The sequence below is a fragment of the Macaca fascicularis genome, chromosome 4, assembly GCF_037993035.2.
Source record: "Macaca fascicularis isolate 582-1 chromosome 4, T2T-MFA8v1.1".
NCBI lineage: Eukaryota > Metazoa > Chordata > Mammalia > Primates > Cercopithecidae > Macaca > Macaca fascicularis.
In genome coordinates, this window is record NC_088378.1 from 121,685,617 (window position 1) to 121,701,597 (window position 15,981).

Consider the following 15,981-nt stretch of genomic DNA (forward strand, 5'->3'; position numbering starts at 1 on the left):
CATAAAACCGTGGCAAAGCATGCTCTTGGTATTTAATGAATTCTTGTTTTGCTTGAAGTTGAGTTGACAGTTTTATAAATGAATTCATTTTTTCATTAAAGTTCTGGAAATTCTTACCTAGTCCAATTATCAGAAAGTAAGGTTATCAGAAACATATACTTGTTAGAGACTTTTATAGAATCTTCTCAGAGATGAAACACTTTTAGGTTTATAGTTACTTGCAAAAACTTTCGAGAAAGTACCAGAGTAAAATAATTAGCTCTCTGTGAATGACAATATTTAAAATTTCCATGGTTAAAAATCTGATGAGAGTTTGCTAAAACACAATTGACAAGGAAATTCTGTTGTTTCTGTAACATACAATGTTCTAAGGTAATAGTTATAATAGTCACTGATAGCATTATACCAGAACTTTCAGATTTCTAAGAATTTCATACAATTTATGAAATACATATTAATAACATATCTATACAATTTAACTCAATATAGGTTCAGTATCAATTATTATTTCACAATGCTTTCCATTCAATTTAACGTGCTAAATAAGCCTAATTAGTTTATCAACTCTCTGAAAGACAGAGGAAACTTTTGTGGTATTCCAGTGGCCCACTGGAACCTCCCAAAGTTATTTTGAGGTCAAAAATGTTAACTAAGTATTTGATTTTGGAAAGTCAAAAATGTCAAAAGATTTAAAGGACTTGGTTAAAATAGAATCACAGTTTACTCTGAAAAATAATCATTCAGTTAACAAGAGTAAGAGTTAAAGACTTCAAAGGCAAATATGAAAATTTACACAGTTGTAGAAAAATAATAGATCTTTTAATAGACAAGACTCAGTCTTCTTAAGTAATCAAAAGCCTGAAAAAGACAACATGAAGTTGCAGCCATAAGAAAGAATGAGTTAATGGCCTTTGTAGGGACATGGATAAAGCTGGAAACCATCATTCTCAGCAAACTGACACAGGAACAGAAAACCAAACATTGCATGTTCTCACTTATAAGTGGGAGTTGAACAATGAGACCACATGGACACAGGGAGGGGAACATCACACACCAGGGTCTGTTGGGGCACAGGGGACAAGGGGAGGGATAGCATTAGGACAAATACCTAATGCATGCGGGGCTTAAAACCTAGATGACGGGTTGATAGGTGCAGCAAACCACTATGGCACATGTATACCTATGTAACAAACCTACACATTCTGCACATGTATCCTGGAACCTAAAGTAAAAGAAAAAGAAAAAAAGATAACATGAAGTATAGCAGATCATCTTGATAAATATTGAATTTTTTTCTGGGCCAATTACCTAAAAAGGTAAAAAATATAACCTGCTACAATTTTATATTAAAAGCAGACCAATATTTCAATAAAACTGTTTTTTTTTCTCATGGAATCAAATTCTATTTTTATATTAGTGTGCTTTTGATATTAATGCTCAATTTTAGAAAAGGCTTACTAATAGTTCTCTTCTAATCTTAGCTTGTTCACATATAAAATTTATTTTCCAAAATTCCTGTGCTACAAATTTTCTGCGACTTGCTTATGTCTATTCAGTTTAGTCTCACACTTTCTCTTTTTCACTGGAACAACCAGTTGTACTTTATGATAAACACTACTTTTTTTTTTCCTTAACACAACCAAACACTTTTCCATACCTTATAGCTTTGCTTGCCAAAAGCACATCTTGTCTTTTTCATATACTTGCATATAAAGTTGTTTCCCTTTTCATTTCTAACAACATTATTTACATATATTCATTAGAATTCTTAGTCTTTAATGACCTTAATTTCTAGCAAACACTAGGAAGCAAGCAATTGTAAACTATATGCCACACTAGCATCTACAGAGTAGACTTTCAAATCTATGAACTGTAACTTCTAGGAGCATGTGCTTATTTGTAATATAATTTTTCAGTGTGGCACAAACTATGTTTACTAATAGTCCCACCTATCTTGAATTTATCTGTAATAAGAAACTGCATAGGAGGAAAAATTTTATCTGTATCCTCTTAGGTTTTTCAGCAAGAAGTGAGAATTAAATTTTTATTTACGCAGATTTCCCTCAGCCTTGACTTTCCATTCTTCATAATAAGAATATTAAAACCTTCTGGTATAAGAAGCACATCTTTCAAATAGGAATTTTATCTTACATGCATCTATTTAGTTCACTTGTTTTTAGCAATTATACTTGGAATTCTCAGGATGGTGAAATATTAAACAGCTAGCTTGCCATCAGTTGGAGTTGTTTTTTCTTACAGACAAATTTTAAAATGTAGAGGTAATATAAAATGATTTTACTAATAAACCTAGAAAACTGTACATGTGTATTATGTTTAACGCCAACAACTCTGAAGACATTCCTGTTTTAATCCAGCTGGCACACTTTTACTAGTTTTTATTTACCGAAATGTATGCCAGATCACGTGAACCTGAAAAACATTATAGGTTACTTTCTATCTTTCTAAGTGTGTAAAAAATATTTTACGTAAGTGTTTCTTTTTTAAAGTCAATTAAATAAACATTTTTAGAATTTAATTTGTACCATGAAGAATATAGGGAAATATCACATACACATAATACAGACATATGTAAACATATAAACTCAAACAGATCCTATAGATTTTGTTTAAATATTTTAGCCATGTGACAAGCATAATAACACAAAGCTCACTAATGCATTAAAGAATATCTAGAGTTGAATTTTTTTTCTGGCCATGCCAATGAAGCAAGATTACTTACCCTGATGGTTAAAGCTTTTGACTACTATTTGTGGAAAATATTTTTAAGATTTTAACAATTTATATTCTTGGGTGGGTGCAGTGGCTCACGCCTGTAATCCCAGCACTTCGGGAGGCCAAAGTGGGCGGATCACAAGGTGAGGAGTTTGGGACCAGCCTGGCCAAAATGGTGAAACGTGTCTGCACTAAAAATAGAAAATTAGCTGGGCATCGTGGTGGGCGCTTGCAGTCCCTGCTACTCTGGTGGGGGCTGAGGCAGGAGAATTGCTTGAACCCGGGAGGCGGAGCTTGTAGATCATGCCACTGCACTCCAGCCTGGGTGACAGAGTAAGACTCCATCTCAAAAACAAAAACAAAAACAAACAAACAAGAAACAAACAAAAAACTATATTCTTAAAGAGTCAAACTTTGATTTTTTAAATATTTTTGATACCTTTGAATATCAGAGAATGTATCTCATTGCTTTTTTGACATTTTAGATTTTTTTTCTAATGTGCCTTACAAATGAATAATTTTTTCTAAAAGTTCCACACTGTGGACACTGTAATCCCAAGTTGTCCTTAGGAAGGTGTTAATCCATTTTTATGACACCACACAGGTTCTGGGTCCGTAAATTTTTGTATCTCGAATTAGCTGTTACCCTAGAAAATAAATCCCAGATTCCTGGCATCCTAAACTTAGATTTAAAGAAACTTATTTTCAATTACCTATCTGAGGCCTCCAACTGGATCCATTTCAGCTAGTTATCAGGTCCAATCCAATCTTGGACCCAATCCATTAAAATAATTGCTCAAATAAACTTCAGTAATTCAAAACACAAATGCGTAGAGTTCAAATCTTACAGGGAACTCATTGACAACCTCTAGTTGCTCCAAGAGAACAATAGGCACAATCGATGCTGGCAATCACTTTTGCTGGTCACTCAGTGCTCCTGGGGTCACCAGAGGTCTTCTTTGAATCCCTCTTTTGATACTACACCATTAAAAATAAAAACTTTAGTCAAATTAAATATAGTAGAATTTATTTAAGGACATAATAGTTCATGAATTGGGCAGCACCCTGAACCACTAGAGTTGTAGAGAGCTCCACCCCAACAATGTGAGTATTGAGTTTTAGAGGCCAGACAAAAAAAAATCGAAGTGGAGAAATTACCTATTTGGGCATAGTGTGATAAGGCATCTGCCTTATTTGGACATAGTGTGATGACTTGGCTGAAACTTGCCTGGTTGTGATTGGCTGAAAAATCAGCTATTTGTTGTACTCAAGGTTGCTTTTGTTTGGCTTACGTACAAAGTTATATTGCAGTTCACTATGTAGGGACTCAACATATGGAGCTGCCTTAGGCCAAATTAAACTAATTTCACATGCCCACCATAAGAAGAGCAACAAGGTAAAGAAGAGAGTAAATTAGGTGCTCTAAATGTTGTAATACCAGCATCACCACAATCCCCCTGCACAAATTATTGCAGACAAAATAATAACATTCCCATTGTCTTAATAAGGGTTTAAGATGATAGAAAGCAGACATTTCTATCCTTTCCCTCATAAGACACACACACACACACACACACACACACACACACACACACCCCACTATAAATATACAAGACTGCCTAGATTCAGGTCATAATTTGGCAAGTGTGAATTTTTGAACCTCTCTGTATTTTTATCTTCACTTTTCCTCTTTCTTTGCTCTGAGAGGCTGCACAGTAATAAAAGTGCTTCATTGCCACAAAGGCAATATGCAGGCCCACACTAAATACTTTAGTAAGCTTTTCCTTTGGTTGCTAAGCTAGAGCTATTGTCATGAAAGTCTGCACATTTATCCCATAGCATTCTTAAAAAGCAATTATTATCTTATGTAATTCCAACTCAATTTCTGCTTTGCCAAAAAGTCTATCTTCTCAGTATCATAACATGTATCAGATTTAGGAAACTCATTGACAATTTGAGCCTAAATTATTTAATTCAGGGTGCCAATTTCATATCTATAGTAAGTTATATTCTTGGACATATTAATCATTTGTGTTGCTTACAATATATACATTTTCCTTGTAGGTGAATTGCATGGGAAGCCAAGTTACAAACGTTTTCTCAGTGAGAGTAGAGTAAGAAGAGCTGAAGTTAGAAGGGGATTAAATGCTAAATAAAATGAAAATGATGTCCTAATGATTTCATTTCCAAAATAAATTTACTGCTACCAGGTAGGTCTAGCATTTATATAAACATCCATATATTTTTCCTCAGGAAATCGTTTTCACCAATAAATTATCTGCCAGGCATGATTAGTCTTTGTCTCATATGGCTTTTTTTCTCTACAATTTCACCTGTAAGTGCTCACTTTTTGATTAACATTGTCTTGCTTTAGCTGTATTGCTACAGAGAGAAGCAGTGTTTGGAATATGGACATTGATGTCACACTGCATGAAGTCTGATGGCCTGTGGGCTAGTTGGGACCTATTCTTATGAATCATGTAATCTTGAGCAAGTTACTTAACTTGTCTATGTTTTGGTTTCCTATAAGTAAAATGGAAGTAGCAACAGCTAATTTCCAAATTTATAAAACATGCCTGGCACAATTACTTAGTATATGTGAATGGCAATATTTATGTTCATTCTGATTGTATTCACCTATTTGTCACCAGAAATAATTTTTATTTACTTAATGCACTTCTGTATATTTTATTTGATTAAAGGTGTGTGATCTGTCTACTTTGTATTTCAAAGGAAAAGGGGATACAGCAATCAGTATTGAACATGAGTTGAAAGTTGATGTCAATCATGTTCAATGATGTGATGATGGGATGATGTGATGGTGCTACATGTGCACTAAGGATGTAAGGGAATTAGTTGTGAGACTGATGATAATGGAACAGATGAGCCAGCGGAAGAAAGAGCAGACAGGAAAAGAAAGCAACTGAGATGATTCACATGTACACCATTCCAGCTCCCACTTCCCCAGGTCTGCTTGCTGAATTTGCATAATCTGCTTGCTGAATTTGCATCGGACTTGTTTTTAACCCTGAAATAAAATCTTTTTTTTTTTTTTCTGAGCTATATTGAGTGGTTTTCTCTTACTTGCAAATGATAATTTTAAACAGAACAGAGAAATATTTTTGATGATTTATTTCTCAATGTGTGTGTGTGTGTGTGTGTGTGTGTGGGCAGATAGGCTACACATATCAGATGCTATATTCAATTGCCACCTACAATATGATCAATCAACAGAATGCATCATATGCTCAAGAGGTGAAATACACTAGTTCGAAGGGCAAAGCATATAAACTTTCAAATTTTATTTGCAAATTATGGAAAGGATGACTCAGTTATCAAGAAAAAAACAGACTCAGGAAAGAATATTGATTTTATTGCTTAGGCTTCCTGCTGATGTAGTAGGCAGTAGGAAAATTGAGATCTTCTTTCTTTTCTCTTTTAGTATTGTTTTAGGTATATGAGATAGATAGATAGATAGATAGATAGATAGATAGATAGATAGATAGATAGATAGATAGATTTTAAGTTTCCTTCCAACACCATGCTTGAGACTTTATTTCACTGGGCAAAATTATAGCTCAAAAAAAAAAACTTCAGAGATTTTCAAATCTAATAATATGGCAGAGAGAGCTAAGTTAGAGCTCTTACTGCTACGAATACACAGAAGTTTTAAATAGAATTAATTTTTAAAATAGTTAAAATTATGTAGAATTCTCTCTAGAATGAGACAGCTCTACATATTAGACAAAAGAAGAAAATGAAGCTAGAGTGATATGAGTAAGAAGGGAAGGCGAGAACGTACAACCAACCCCTGCAAGAGCCATAGAGCCACAGTCATGTAGTTCCATGCAAGACTGAGGATTGGAAGGAAACATTGCTTGGGATAGTGACATGAAAGATTATAGCTGTCACACTAAGGATGTGTATAAAAAGAAGAGTATATGTTGGATATGCCATCTGGAGACCATGAAAAATGAGTCATCAAATTGTTCAGGAGAGAGGGGCATAGACTTCAGCTGGAGAAGCAATGACAGCAACAGAAGCACGGAGCAGAAGTGATCCCCATTATGAGGTAACAAGTGCACAATCATTAAAATAGCAGTGAACCTCAGAGCCATGAGCAAACCACAAAGTTGTGAGTGAAGTCACAAGGTGGCGATGACCTACTAGCCACTTCAAAAGAGAACATAATGGCCATCAAGCAGAACACAAAAGCCACAGCAGACTCTGCAGGGGATGTGGGAGACCTGTGGGCTGGGTGTCCAAAAGTAGAATGTCCATGGGTGAAAGACAAATTGTTCAATAAATTTCACCCACATTGTTTTATTATATTTCTATAAATAACTATGAAAGCTGGGGAGATACTTTAAAAACAGTTAATAAAGTTGTCTGCATAAAAACTAGAGTTTCAGGGTGAACTGCCATGAAATCACTATGAAACTTAACAGTCTTGAAAAATACCAAGACTTGAATGATGGCATACAGATTCTCTAATTTGTTTAAGCCATGCTAGTGAAATTTTTTCAGCTATACTCCTCCTCGATAAGTGATAGATTCAATTAGCTTCTAAGATTTAGTGAATCAACTATAATTATAAAGAAATAACTCATTCAAACTCTAAAGAGTTTTATATATACAATCTCACAGTTTCCTGTTTTAAGAAAGTCCACCAACCTACCAGGAAATTGGTATTTCTAATGTTTTCCATCTTTTTGGTACACATTTCTTCAAATAAGTGTAACATATTTATCGGAATTTTTCTTGAAAACTATAGAAGGGTATTCTTGAAGTAATTTCCAGATTATTATGTATGATCCAAGTAAACATAGGGCTGGTAAAATAGTACTGACAAAAAGTTAATGATTAATTCAGCAGAACATTACCAAACTTGTGACTGAGAACATCAAGGTTGAAAGGGGTCATAAGGGGTGACTGGTAGCCCTAAGTTTATGGGTAAAATAGTAATTCTTTATTTTTTATATTTTTAACTCTAAACTGAAATCTGAACCTAAATTTAAATCATTCAGTTTTATTTATACTGGCTGTAACTCTTTTCTAACACATATTCTTGTTAAACATTTTAATTTGTATCTTATGGGAGGGAATAGCCTAAGAGAGCTGCATCCTTCCCTAATTGATTTTTTTTTCTCTGAACTGCTACTCACTTCACTGATTGAAAGTGAAACTAACTGCAGAATTTCAGTTTTTTAAAAACTGCATAACCAAAATGCATGCTCATATTTCTGCTTTCATCTCAACTTCCACCATAACAAAAACATACATTGAAGATGAATGAAAGAATAGTTATCACTGCAACAATGCACTTCTAACATGTTCTAGTCACCACATTCTGGGGGTATCTTCTCTGCATACGTACTGGTGAGAGGACCAATAGCACAACTGTGATAGTGTAAGTACCTGCTTAAATGATGTGCTCTAGGGCCTCACTACATACTCACTACATAAAGTGTGCTTCACAGACCAGGAGCATTTCTACTACAAGGTTGCTTGTTTAAAAAAAAAAAAAAAAAAAAAAAAAAGGTTATCCTTGCCCTGCCCAAGGCTTATTGAACTGGAATCTGCATTTTAACAAGAACCCAGGTGATTTATGTGCACACCACAGTTCAGGAAACACTATTTTAGTGACATCAAAATTGCATCCTTTCACTAACCAATCTTTCTCTCTTCTTTCCTCCTTATCTTTTCCTCTCTTTTCTTCTCTCTCCTCTCTGTCTTTTTCCTCAAGTGTTTATTCTCATCATTTTTCTGTTTAGTGTTTACTCATCTCTCAGCTAACCAGAAATACTCCCCACCAGAGTTTCTGTTTCTTCCTCTGTATAAGAAGGTAACATAGTTGGGGGATGCAAATGTACCTTCAAGTGCACATTTATTGTGAGATAAAAGAAAAACCCGTGGCTCTAAACTCCCACATAGCTCAGCATATCCTATTATAGAATTGTTCCATTAGAAGGCACAGAGAGTTCAACTCAAGGCTGACTGGAAAATGGGAGGAAATACCAGATATGTATCAATGATTAATGATCAGATAATAGGTCAGAACATTGAAACAGGCACTTCTCAATTGTGGTCAGATGTGAGAGACAAAAGTTTGGACAGCTTCACAGTGAGGAGAACCTAGCAAACCCATGGGGACAGTTAAGAGCAAAGGGAGAAATGGATAATCAGCTCAGATAAACAACTTATCCGAGCTACCATCTTTTCCCTCATAGAACCCTGCAGGAGTCTCCAAAATCACCTCCCTGCCTGACTCTACTTCTACTCCCCTCCTGATGGTTCCAGAATTTGTAACACTCAAATGGCATCCACCAAACTTATAAAATCCATCACTTCATCATGGAGTAAAATGCCCTGTGGGATTCATTCCCTGACCTCACACCTACCACTTGCCCCTTTGCTCACTAAACATTATCTCACTGGCCTGATTTTTCTTCTTCACACACATTATGCTTTCAGAAACATTTAGCTTGGTCTCTCTGATGGAAACACTCTTTGCTGGACACCTTCTTCCTAGGATGGTAGAAATTATCTTTGATCACTTATGATAATGCCTTTCTTGATAATCACTCTCGTTCCTAACACACTGTTGAATTTTGTGCAGAGTAATTAATATCTGAAATAACTAATTTACTTGATTATTGTGTGACTCATGTCACTTGTGGTAAACCCTACAAGGGCTATGACGGTGTCTTTCTCACTTACTGCTGTATTCTAGAGTGTCAAGTTGTGCCTACATAGAGTAAGAACTCAGTATTTTTTTAAAAATTATTAATGACTGCTTTTTTATCAGGTTCATGCATAATCTTATTTAATATGCAATACATTTCAGTAAGTTTGATGTTACAATCACCATTTTATTGATGAGAAATGGGACTTTAAAAAGATCACTTGGGTGGTAAAAACATGCCTGAAATTCAAACCTGAACCTTTCTAATGTCAAAGAAAAGGCTTATTCTATAGTCTAAACAGTTCATCTAATCAAAAGGTACCAGATGAAGGTGACTTATCAAGGGTGTAGATGCTCATAAGTAGGGAATTGTATTAAAGGATCCCTGGAAATACTTTATAAATCTTGTTCCTTCATTTATGAGAGTCTGTGGACCACTTTCAAAGTGATGCAAGCATGCAATTGAAGACTCTGTTCTGTAGTTTTAGCTCTTAAAAGTAAATTCTTATAGGAGCTCATATTAGATGCTATTTTCTCAGCTCTCATATGGCTTGTGGTCATTTTTAACAATGTAAGGTCCTCATATTATGGAGAAGTGAAGAAAAATTATGCTTCACATGTGGCATCAGCAAGGGACATATTTCTGTAAGGATTGTGGAAAATATAGACAAATATTTTCAGATATTTTTAACTATTTTAGTTGTTTTATTCCTACTCTTTGTTTTTGCTTTTTTCCAACTGTAAATATAGTATACACTATTGTATACACGCACATGCGTAATTTCTTTCATAAGTAGTTTTCTGACTCACAAAGCATAAGAAAATATCAAAGGAAGAAAGTTTCTGATAGAACTCTGGCTTAAGGCTCCTGGAGCTATTAGTACAGTCAAATGTAAAGGGTAAGAATTTAAAGGGAAGAAGCATTAGTTTAGGTACCAACTACTTACCTTACAAAATTTACTCTTCATCTCTTCTAGATGACTAATTTTATTCCCAGTACCCCCAAGAAAGCTGATGCTTAGAAAGGGTATGTACCTTGCCCAATGCACACAGCCAGAGAGGAGTAAAAAGGACACTTTTACTTTTTTTACGTACTTAGGTGGTCTGTCCACAATCACATGCATATTCACGTTCTCTGGAGCTTGGTGGGATGAAGAAAATGCCACAGTCTGCATTCCAGGCATCACATAATTAGAAGAAGGGGAGTGAAGAGACTTAAGTGGAAGAAATGATGTAGATGAATTCATGCCCAACCAAAATAGAGTGTGACTAAATCTGTGCTGTTAGACTTGGGTAAATATCAGAATGATGGAGGTGGGGGCATATATTTTAAAATGTAGTTTTCTAGACCACCCCTCCCAAATAATATAATGATACCATTCAGGGGTGTTGCTCAGGGTGTGTATTTTTTTAATCATTCCAAGTGATTTCAAAAATTGTCAAGTTCAGAGAACCACTGATTTAATTAATCTCTCTGCTATTTCCGGCATGAATTCATCTTTTATTTTCAGTTTCCATCAGTCATCTACCATTTACCAAAATTTAAATAGCTGTAAGCTTTGCTATAAACAGGTCTATAAGGACATTAGGGAAGCTCATTATTGCCTTTCAGAAATTTATTCATGCACATATTCACTGATTATAGTGTGTTCGATAAGAACATGGATTCAAGAATCAGACTGCTTTGGAGTCTATTGTCAGCAATGGTCATTACTAGTACAGTGACTTTGAACAAGTAATTAAATGAATGCCTCTAAGTTTCTTTCTTTCTTTTTTGAGACGGAGTCTCCCTCTGTCGCCCAGGATGGAGTACAGTGGCATGATCTGGGCACACCACAACCTCTCTCGGCCTCCAAAAATGTTGGGATTACAGTCTTGAGCCAACGCGCCTGGCCGCCTCTAAGTTTCAATCACACCACTGCAAAATGATGACAGTAAAACTAGTACCTGAATCATAAGGTTGCTTTTATGTCTAAGATAATAGTTGTAGAATGTTAAAGCAGTAACCAATATTTAGTCAATGCTAATTAAATATTCATTATTCCCTATTGGGAATCTAGCAAGAACCAAGCCTTATGTTAAATAAAAAATACAAAAAGAGAAAAGGTGATTATAAAGATATTAGCATATGTAAATTATATAAACTAGTACCTGCAGGCAACAAGCATTTAATAGTTGTTAGCAGCAGAATCAGGCATGACAGAAGCTTAGTCTTTCAGACTCAGGGATTCTGAATATATGAACCCTCCGCACTGGAGCTGACATAAGAGCTTTTGGAGTGGAAGGAAGTAAAAGTTGTGGCAGACGATCCAGCCTCTGGCATCTGCCTATGCCATCTTGTGTTTTCTTAGTAATTCTTATTAGCTTCATCTGTATAATAAATGTCGTATGATTCTTTCAGATTTGAAAACTTCTCAAATTGCCAATCAATATCACTGTTATATAGAGTTAGTCACGTAACAGATTATTTTACTTTAGTTTTAAAGTTTTGTGGCCATCAGTTCATTGAAATATACTGTGTTTTGTGTTTGGGGGTGGGGAGGAGTTGGAATAACGCAGTGACTGATAGTGAAGAGCAAAGAATGGGAACGGCATTATGGTTTTACTCTGCAAAGAGACCACATGTTGTTTTAGGCTGTTATTCCTAAAATGTGAAAGCTGAGACCCAGTGACTGACTGACAAACCAATACTTTATGCAGAAGACTTAAAGAAAGTATCAAAATTTTGATTGGCAACTCTTGTAAGAGAATAGCATTGCATTTGGTACATTCTTCTGATCAATCTCTCTTCTCAGCATCGTACCCTTTGCTTGTATTCCCAACATCCACCTCTTGGCCTGGAAAAGTTCCCCTCATAGGCATTTTTCAGCCGAACATCCGTAAAGCCTAACCACCCTCTCTTTTACAAAGAACTTACCTCTCCAAAAATCCTTATCTGTAGTTCTAAACTATACAATTACTGCCTATGATTAACATCGTAAGGAGAAATATAAAACTTTAAAAAAATCTCAAACTCCTAAATTCTGATTCAATGAAATAGAAATATGAGGGCTCATCCACCTTACTATTTAGTTCACACACTTCAGGTCAATTCTCTATTCTTAAAAATTTTCTCTGTACCTCCTCTTTTTTCCCTTAATCACAACACCGATCTCATTCTCACCCAACTTTCTTTATTTTTGCCTCTGTCTTTCTCCACTGAAAAAATTACAACCCCTTAATCACAACCTCAATCTCATTCTCACCCAATTTTCTCTGTTTTTGTCTCTTTCTCCCTAAAAAACAAAAAGAAACAAATAAAAATGATTTTGTAAATAGAAATCTAGAATCTGGATTTCTTCCCAATTATACCATAAGATGCCCATTATAATCAATAAACAACTCAATTAACTTGCTTTCTATGCATCTTGTTTGGTTCTACTTACGTATCTTCCTGGGAGAAGTGAGACCCTTACCTTTGTTCAGTGTGATTCAGACATAATTTGACGCACCTTCACATTTAAACAGATAGGGGAAAACATGCAATTTATGAGTTTAGCTGATGGGCCAGCTCAATGGAAGTGGCTTATTTTATACAGATAAATTGGATATGGTAGCACTCAAGCAAAAATGGGCCCTATTGTCCAAGGTCATTTTCTTATGCACGCTGTCACTATGATACTGCCTGCTTTTTAAAATTCGCCATTGCTATCTTTCTCTGCTTATATTCAATTAGTCTTATTAAATCTCCAACAGTTCAAAGTGTTCTTTTTAGCATTTTATAGGGAGAAAATATTGAGAAAATAGATTTTTCGTGGTCTGGCTATAAATACATAGGTACCTTTTGAGTGAGGAATGAAGTACACAAAAGACAAGAGGACCGGACTGCTGCTTTTTAAACTCAGATTACAGAATATATTTCTAGTTTGTTTCCCTCAATGACAGAGGGAGTTAGAATATAAATTAAGTATAAATATAAATATAAATTATGATCTCATCTAATGATAATATAATATCATTAAGTTGTAAGGATACATCTTTTTTAATTTAAAAACCCAGCTCTAGATTTATGAAAGTGGACCAAATTGTTTAAATTCATCTATCAGTTACTTATTAATTTTTTTTACATGTTTTCTACTTATCCTTGCTATGAAAACTCGGAATATGATTGGTCCTACCAATCTGGCCATGAAGAAGAGAATCCTAAGGCTTAGATAGATGAATATTTATTCCAAATATACAGATGGTAAACTGAGAACCAGACCCCAAGATTGGTTTTCCCTATCTAAATCTAGTGTTCTTTAGATTCTTAACACACTGCTGTCTACTATTAATAAGGTAATCTCATGACTGAGTCATCATTACATGGCATGTAAATAATGATACTGATTACTCTTATGGTGCAACTATGATAATTGCTAATATAACAGAATTAAAACAGTAATACAGAAATATTTATTTTCTATTTGTTGAAAAATTGAGTCCCAGAAACAGTGTATGGTTCAGGGCATGTGTACAGAGAATATACATGATGGAAACCCATCACACAGTTGAGAGAATGAGGAGGGTGGAGGCTGAAAGAGCTCTGTCATCATATAACCTGATAATCAATCTCTGTTCCACCAATGACTACATATATAATTTGTGAGCCATTAGATAATCTGCATCACAGTTTTCTCAATTGGAAATTAAGATGTTCCAATGTTATAGAATTTGTCATGAGAATTAATCCATATAAAGTACTAACAGCCCCTGGTACATAATAAATACTCAAAAAAAGCATGTAGTTGAAAATGTAAATGATATTGATTATGTGCTTTTAATTATTTACTGACCAAGAATACTTTAACCCCCTTGTTACAAAAATGAAATGAATTCACGTTTGGCTCACCCAGGTTGTAACAGCACTAAACTCTCTACTACACTTGTTTGCTATTTCACAATACTTACATGAATATGCACTCAATCAGGAAAGGCAGCATTAATCAGAATTGTAATCATGCCAAGAAGGCTATAAAAACAAGAGCCCACCTTTCTTTTACCAAAGACTAGCTCAACTCGGAGACATTTTGAGCTCTGTCCCAACTTCTCTCAAGTGTAACTGCATCAACAGTGAAGATGCTTTGATTTTTCTGACCTTTGTCTTCACTGTGTCTTGTGGTCCATCAGGTAATATTTGTTATTATAGAAAAGATACAAAGGGCAAAATGTTCTTATAAATACTTTACTCTGAAAATAATAGAAACAAATACATTATTCTTATGAGATTTCATATGACCTCCTTATAAGGCAATTTATTTTTTCATGGAGGAAGAAATGAATAGAACTGGTAGTTGAGAAAATAATAAAAAAAAATTTCCCTGAGATGTAGAATTAAATTTATTTATTTTGTTGTTTTGTGTGATGACACTATAATTTTTTAGATACTTCCTACTGCCTTCTGTTTCAAAATCAATTTTACCAAGTGATATTGTAGCTACTGTCAAAATTAAGGTTTTCACAGCCAACCTAATGATTGGTAGGGGTAGAGAGAAAAGGGGTTAGAGGTGGATGATTATTTAGAAAACAAAACATGTAGACTATTTCTTCCATGTCTTTTTCTCTTTACTCTTGAGGAAGCATACAAAAATTAGATATTTAAAAATGTTCTAGTTACAAAATGATAATTTTAAAAGTTGGTGACAAAAGCAATATTGTTGCATAAATAAGTATATTATACTAGCTGATAGAGGGAAAAATTTAATAGAGTTGCTTGGGCATGATTTCAGGAACAAAATGGTTTAACTCTACATTTTAAAGAGCTTACTTTATTCATTTCTGTATCTAAGGATATTAAATCTGGACTTATGTTCATAGCTACTTTTTCTTAGTTCCACAGAAAAAAACAAGAGAAATTGCAGAGAGAAAAAGAGAATGTCAACTTGTTCGTGGTGCCTGCAAGTCGGAATGTAACACCTGGGAATATGTACATTATTACTGTGATGTTAAGCCCTGCTGTGTGGTACGGGACTACCAAAAGCCAATCATTAACAAAATCACTACTAAACTCTACCGAAAATAAATTACAATTATAAAACACTGTATAACACTACATCATAATAATATTATTAATACAAATTAATTTTTGCTATCTACCAATCTATATTTAAGTGATTGATCTCTGGCATTCTAGATTACACAATTATATCATGTCTGGAGAGTTCAGTGTTGACTTAGTACAAGAGAAATAAAGAAAAAAAGAGTGGTAGCATCTTCTTCACTAAATTGGCAGAAGTTTATCTCCACCCACGTGACAGAGGACTTTTGATCCTTTTTCTCTTCATCTCTGACCTATTTATTTGCCTGGTACAGAAACATTTATTTCCATATGATGTTTGAGATACTAAACATAAATTATGGTTTATGTACCTTCTCATAGTTTCCATATAAATGTGTTTGTTTCTTGGACACAGAGTTATATAGATGCTAATCACATAATAACAGAAAATTGATAAAAATAATTTTAATAAAGAGCTAACCAAACTGAAAAGGGAGTAAAATGAAATATGTTAACACCTTACCCATGTAAAAATACATCAAAAAGG

The 15,981-nt window shown here is 34.5% G+C and overlaps 1 protein-coding gene across 1 annotated transcript; it reads left to right on the forward strand.

The window, feature by feature from the left end:
• Positions 1 to 11,121: 11,121 nt before the first annotated feature.
• DEFB113 (defensin beta 113) lies at positions 11,122 to 15,458 on the forward strand. The gene is made up of 3 exons (XM_015448924.3): positions 11,122 to 11,153; positions 14,445 to 14,566; positions 15,268 to 15,458. Exons 1-3 carry the CDS (start codon positions 11,122 to 11,124, stop codon positions 15,456 to 15,458), a joined length of 345 nt encoding a protein of 114 aa, XP_015304410.2.
• The last annotated feature ends 523 nt before the right edge of the window (positions 15,459 to 15,981 follow it).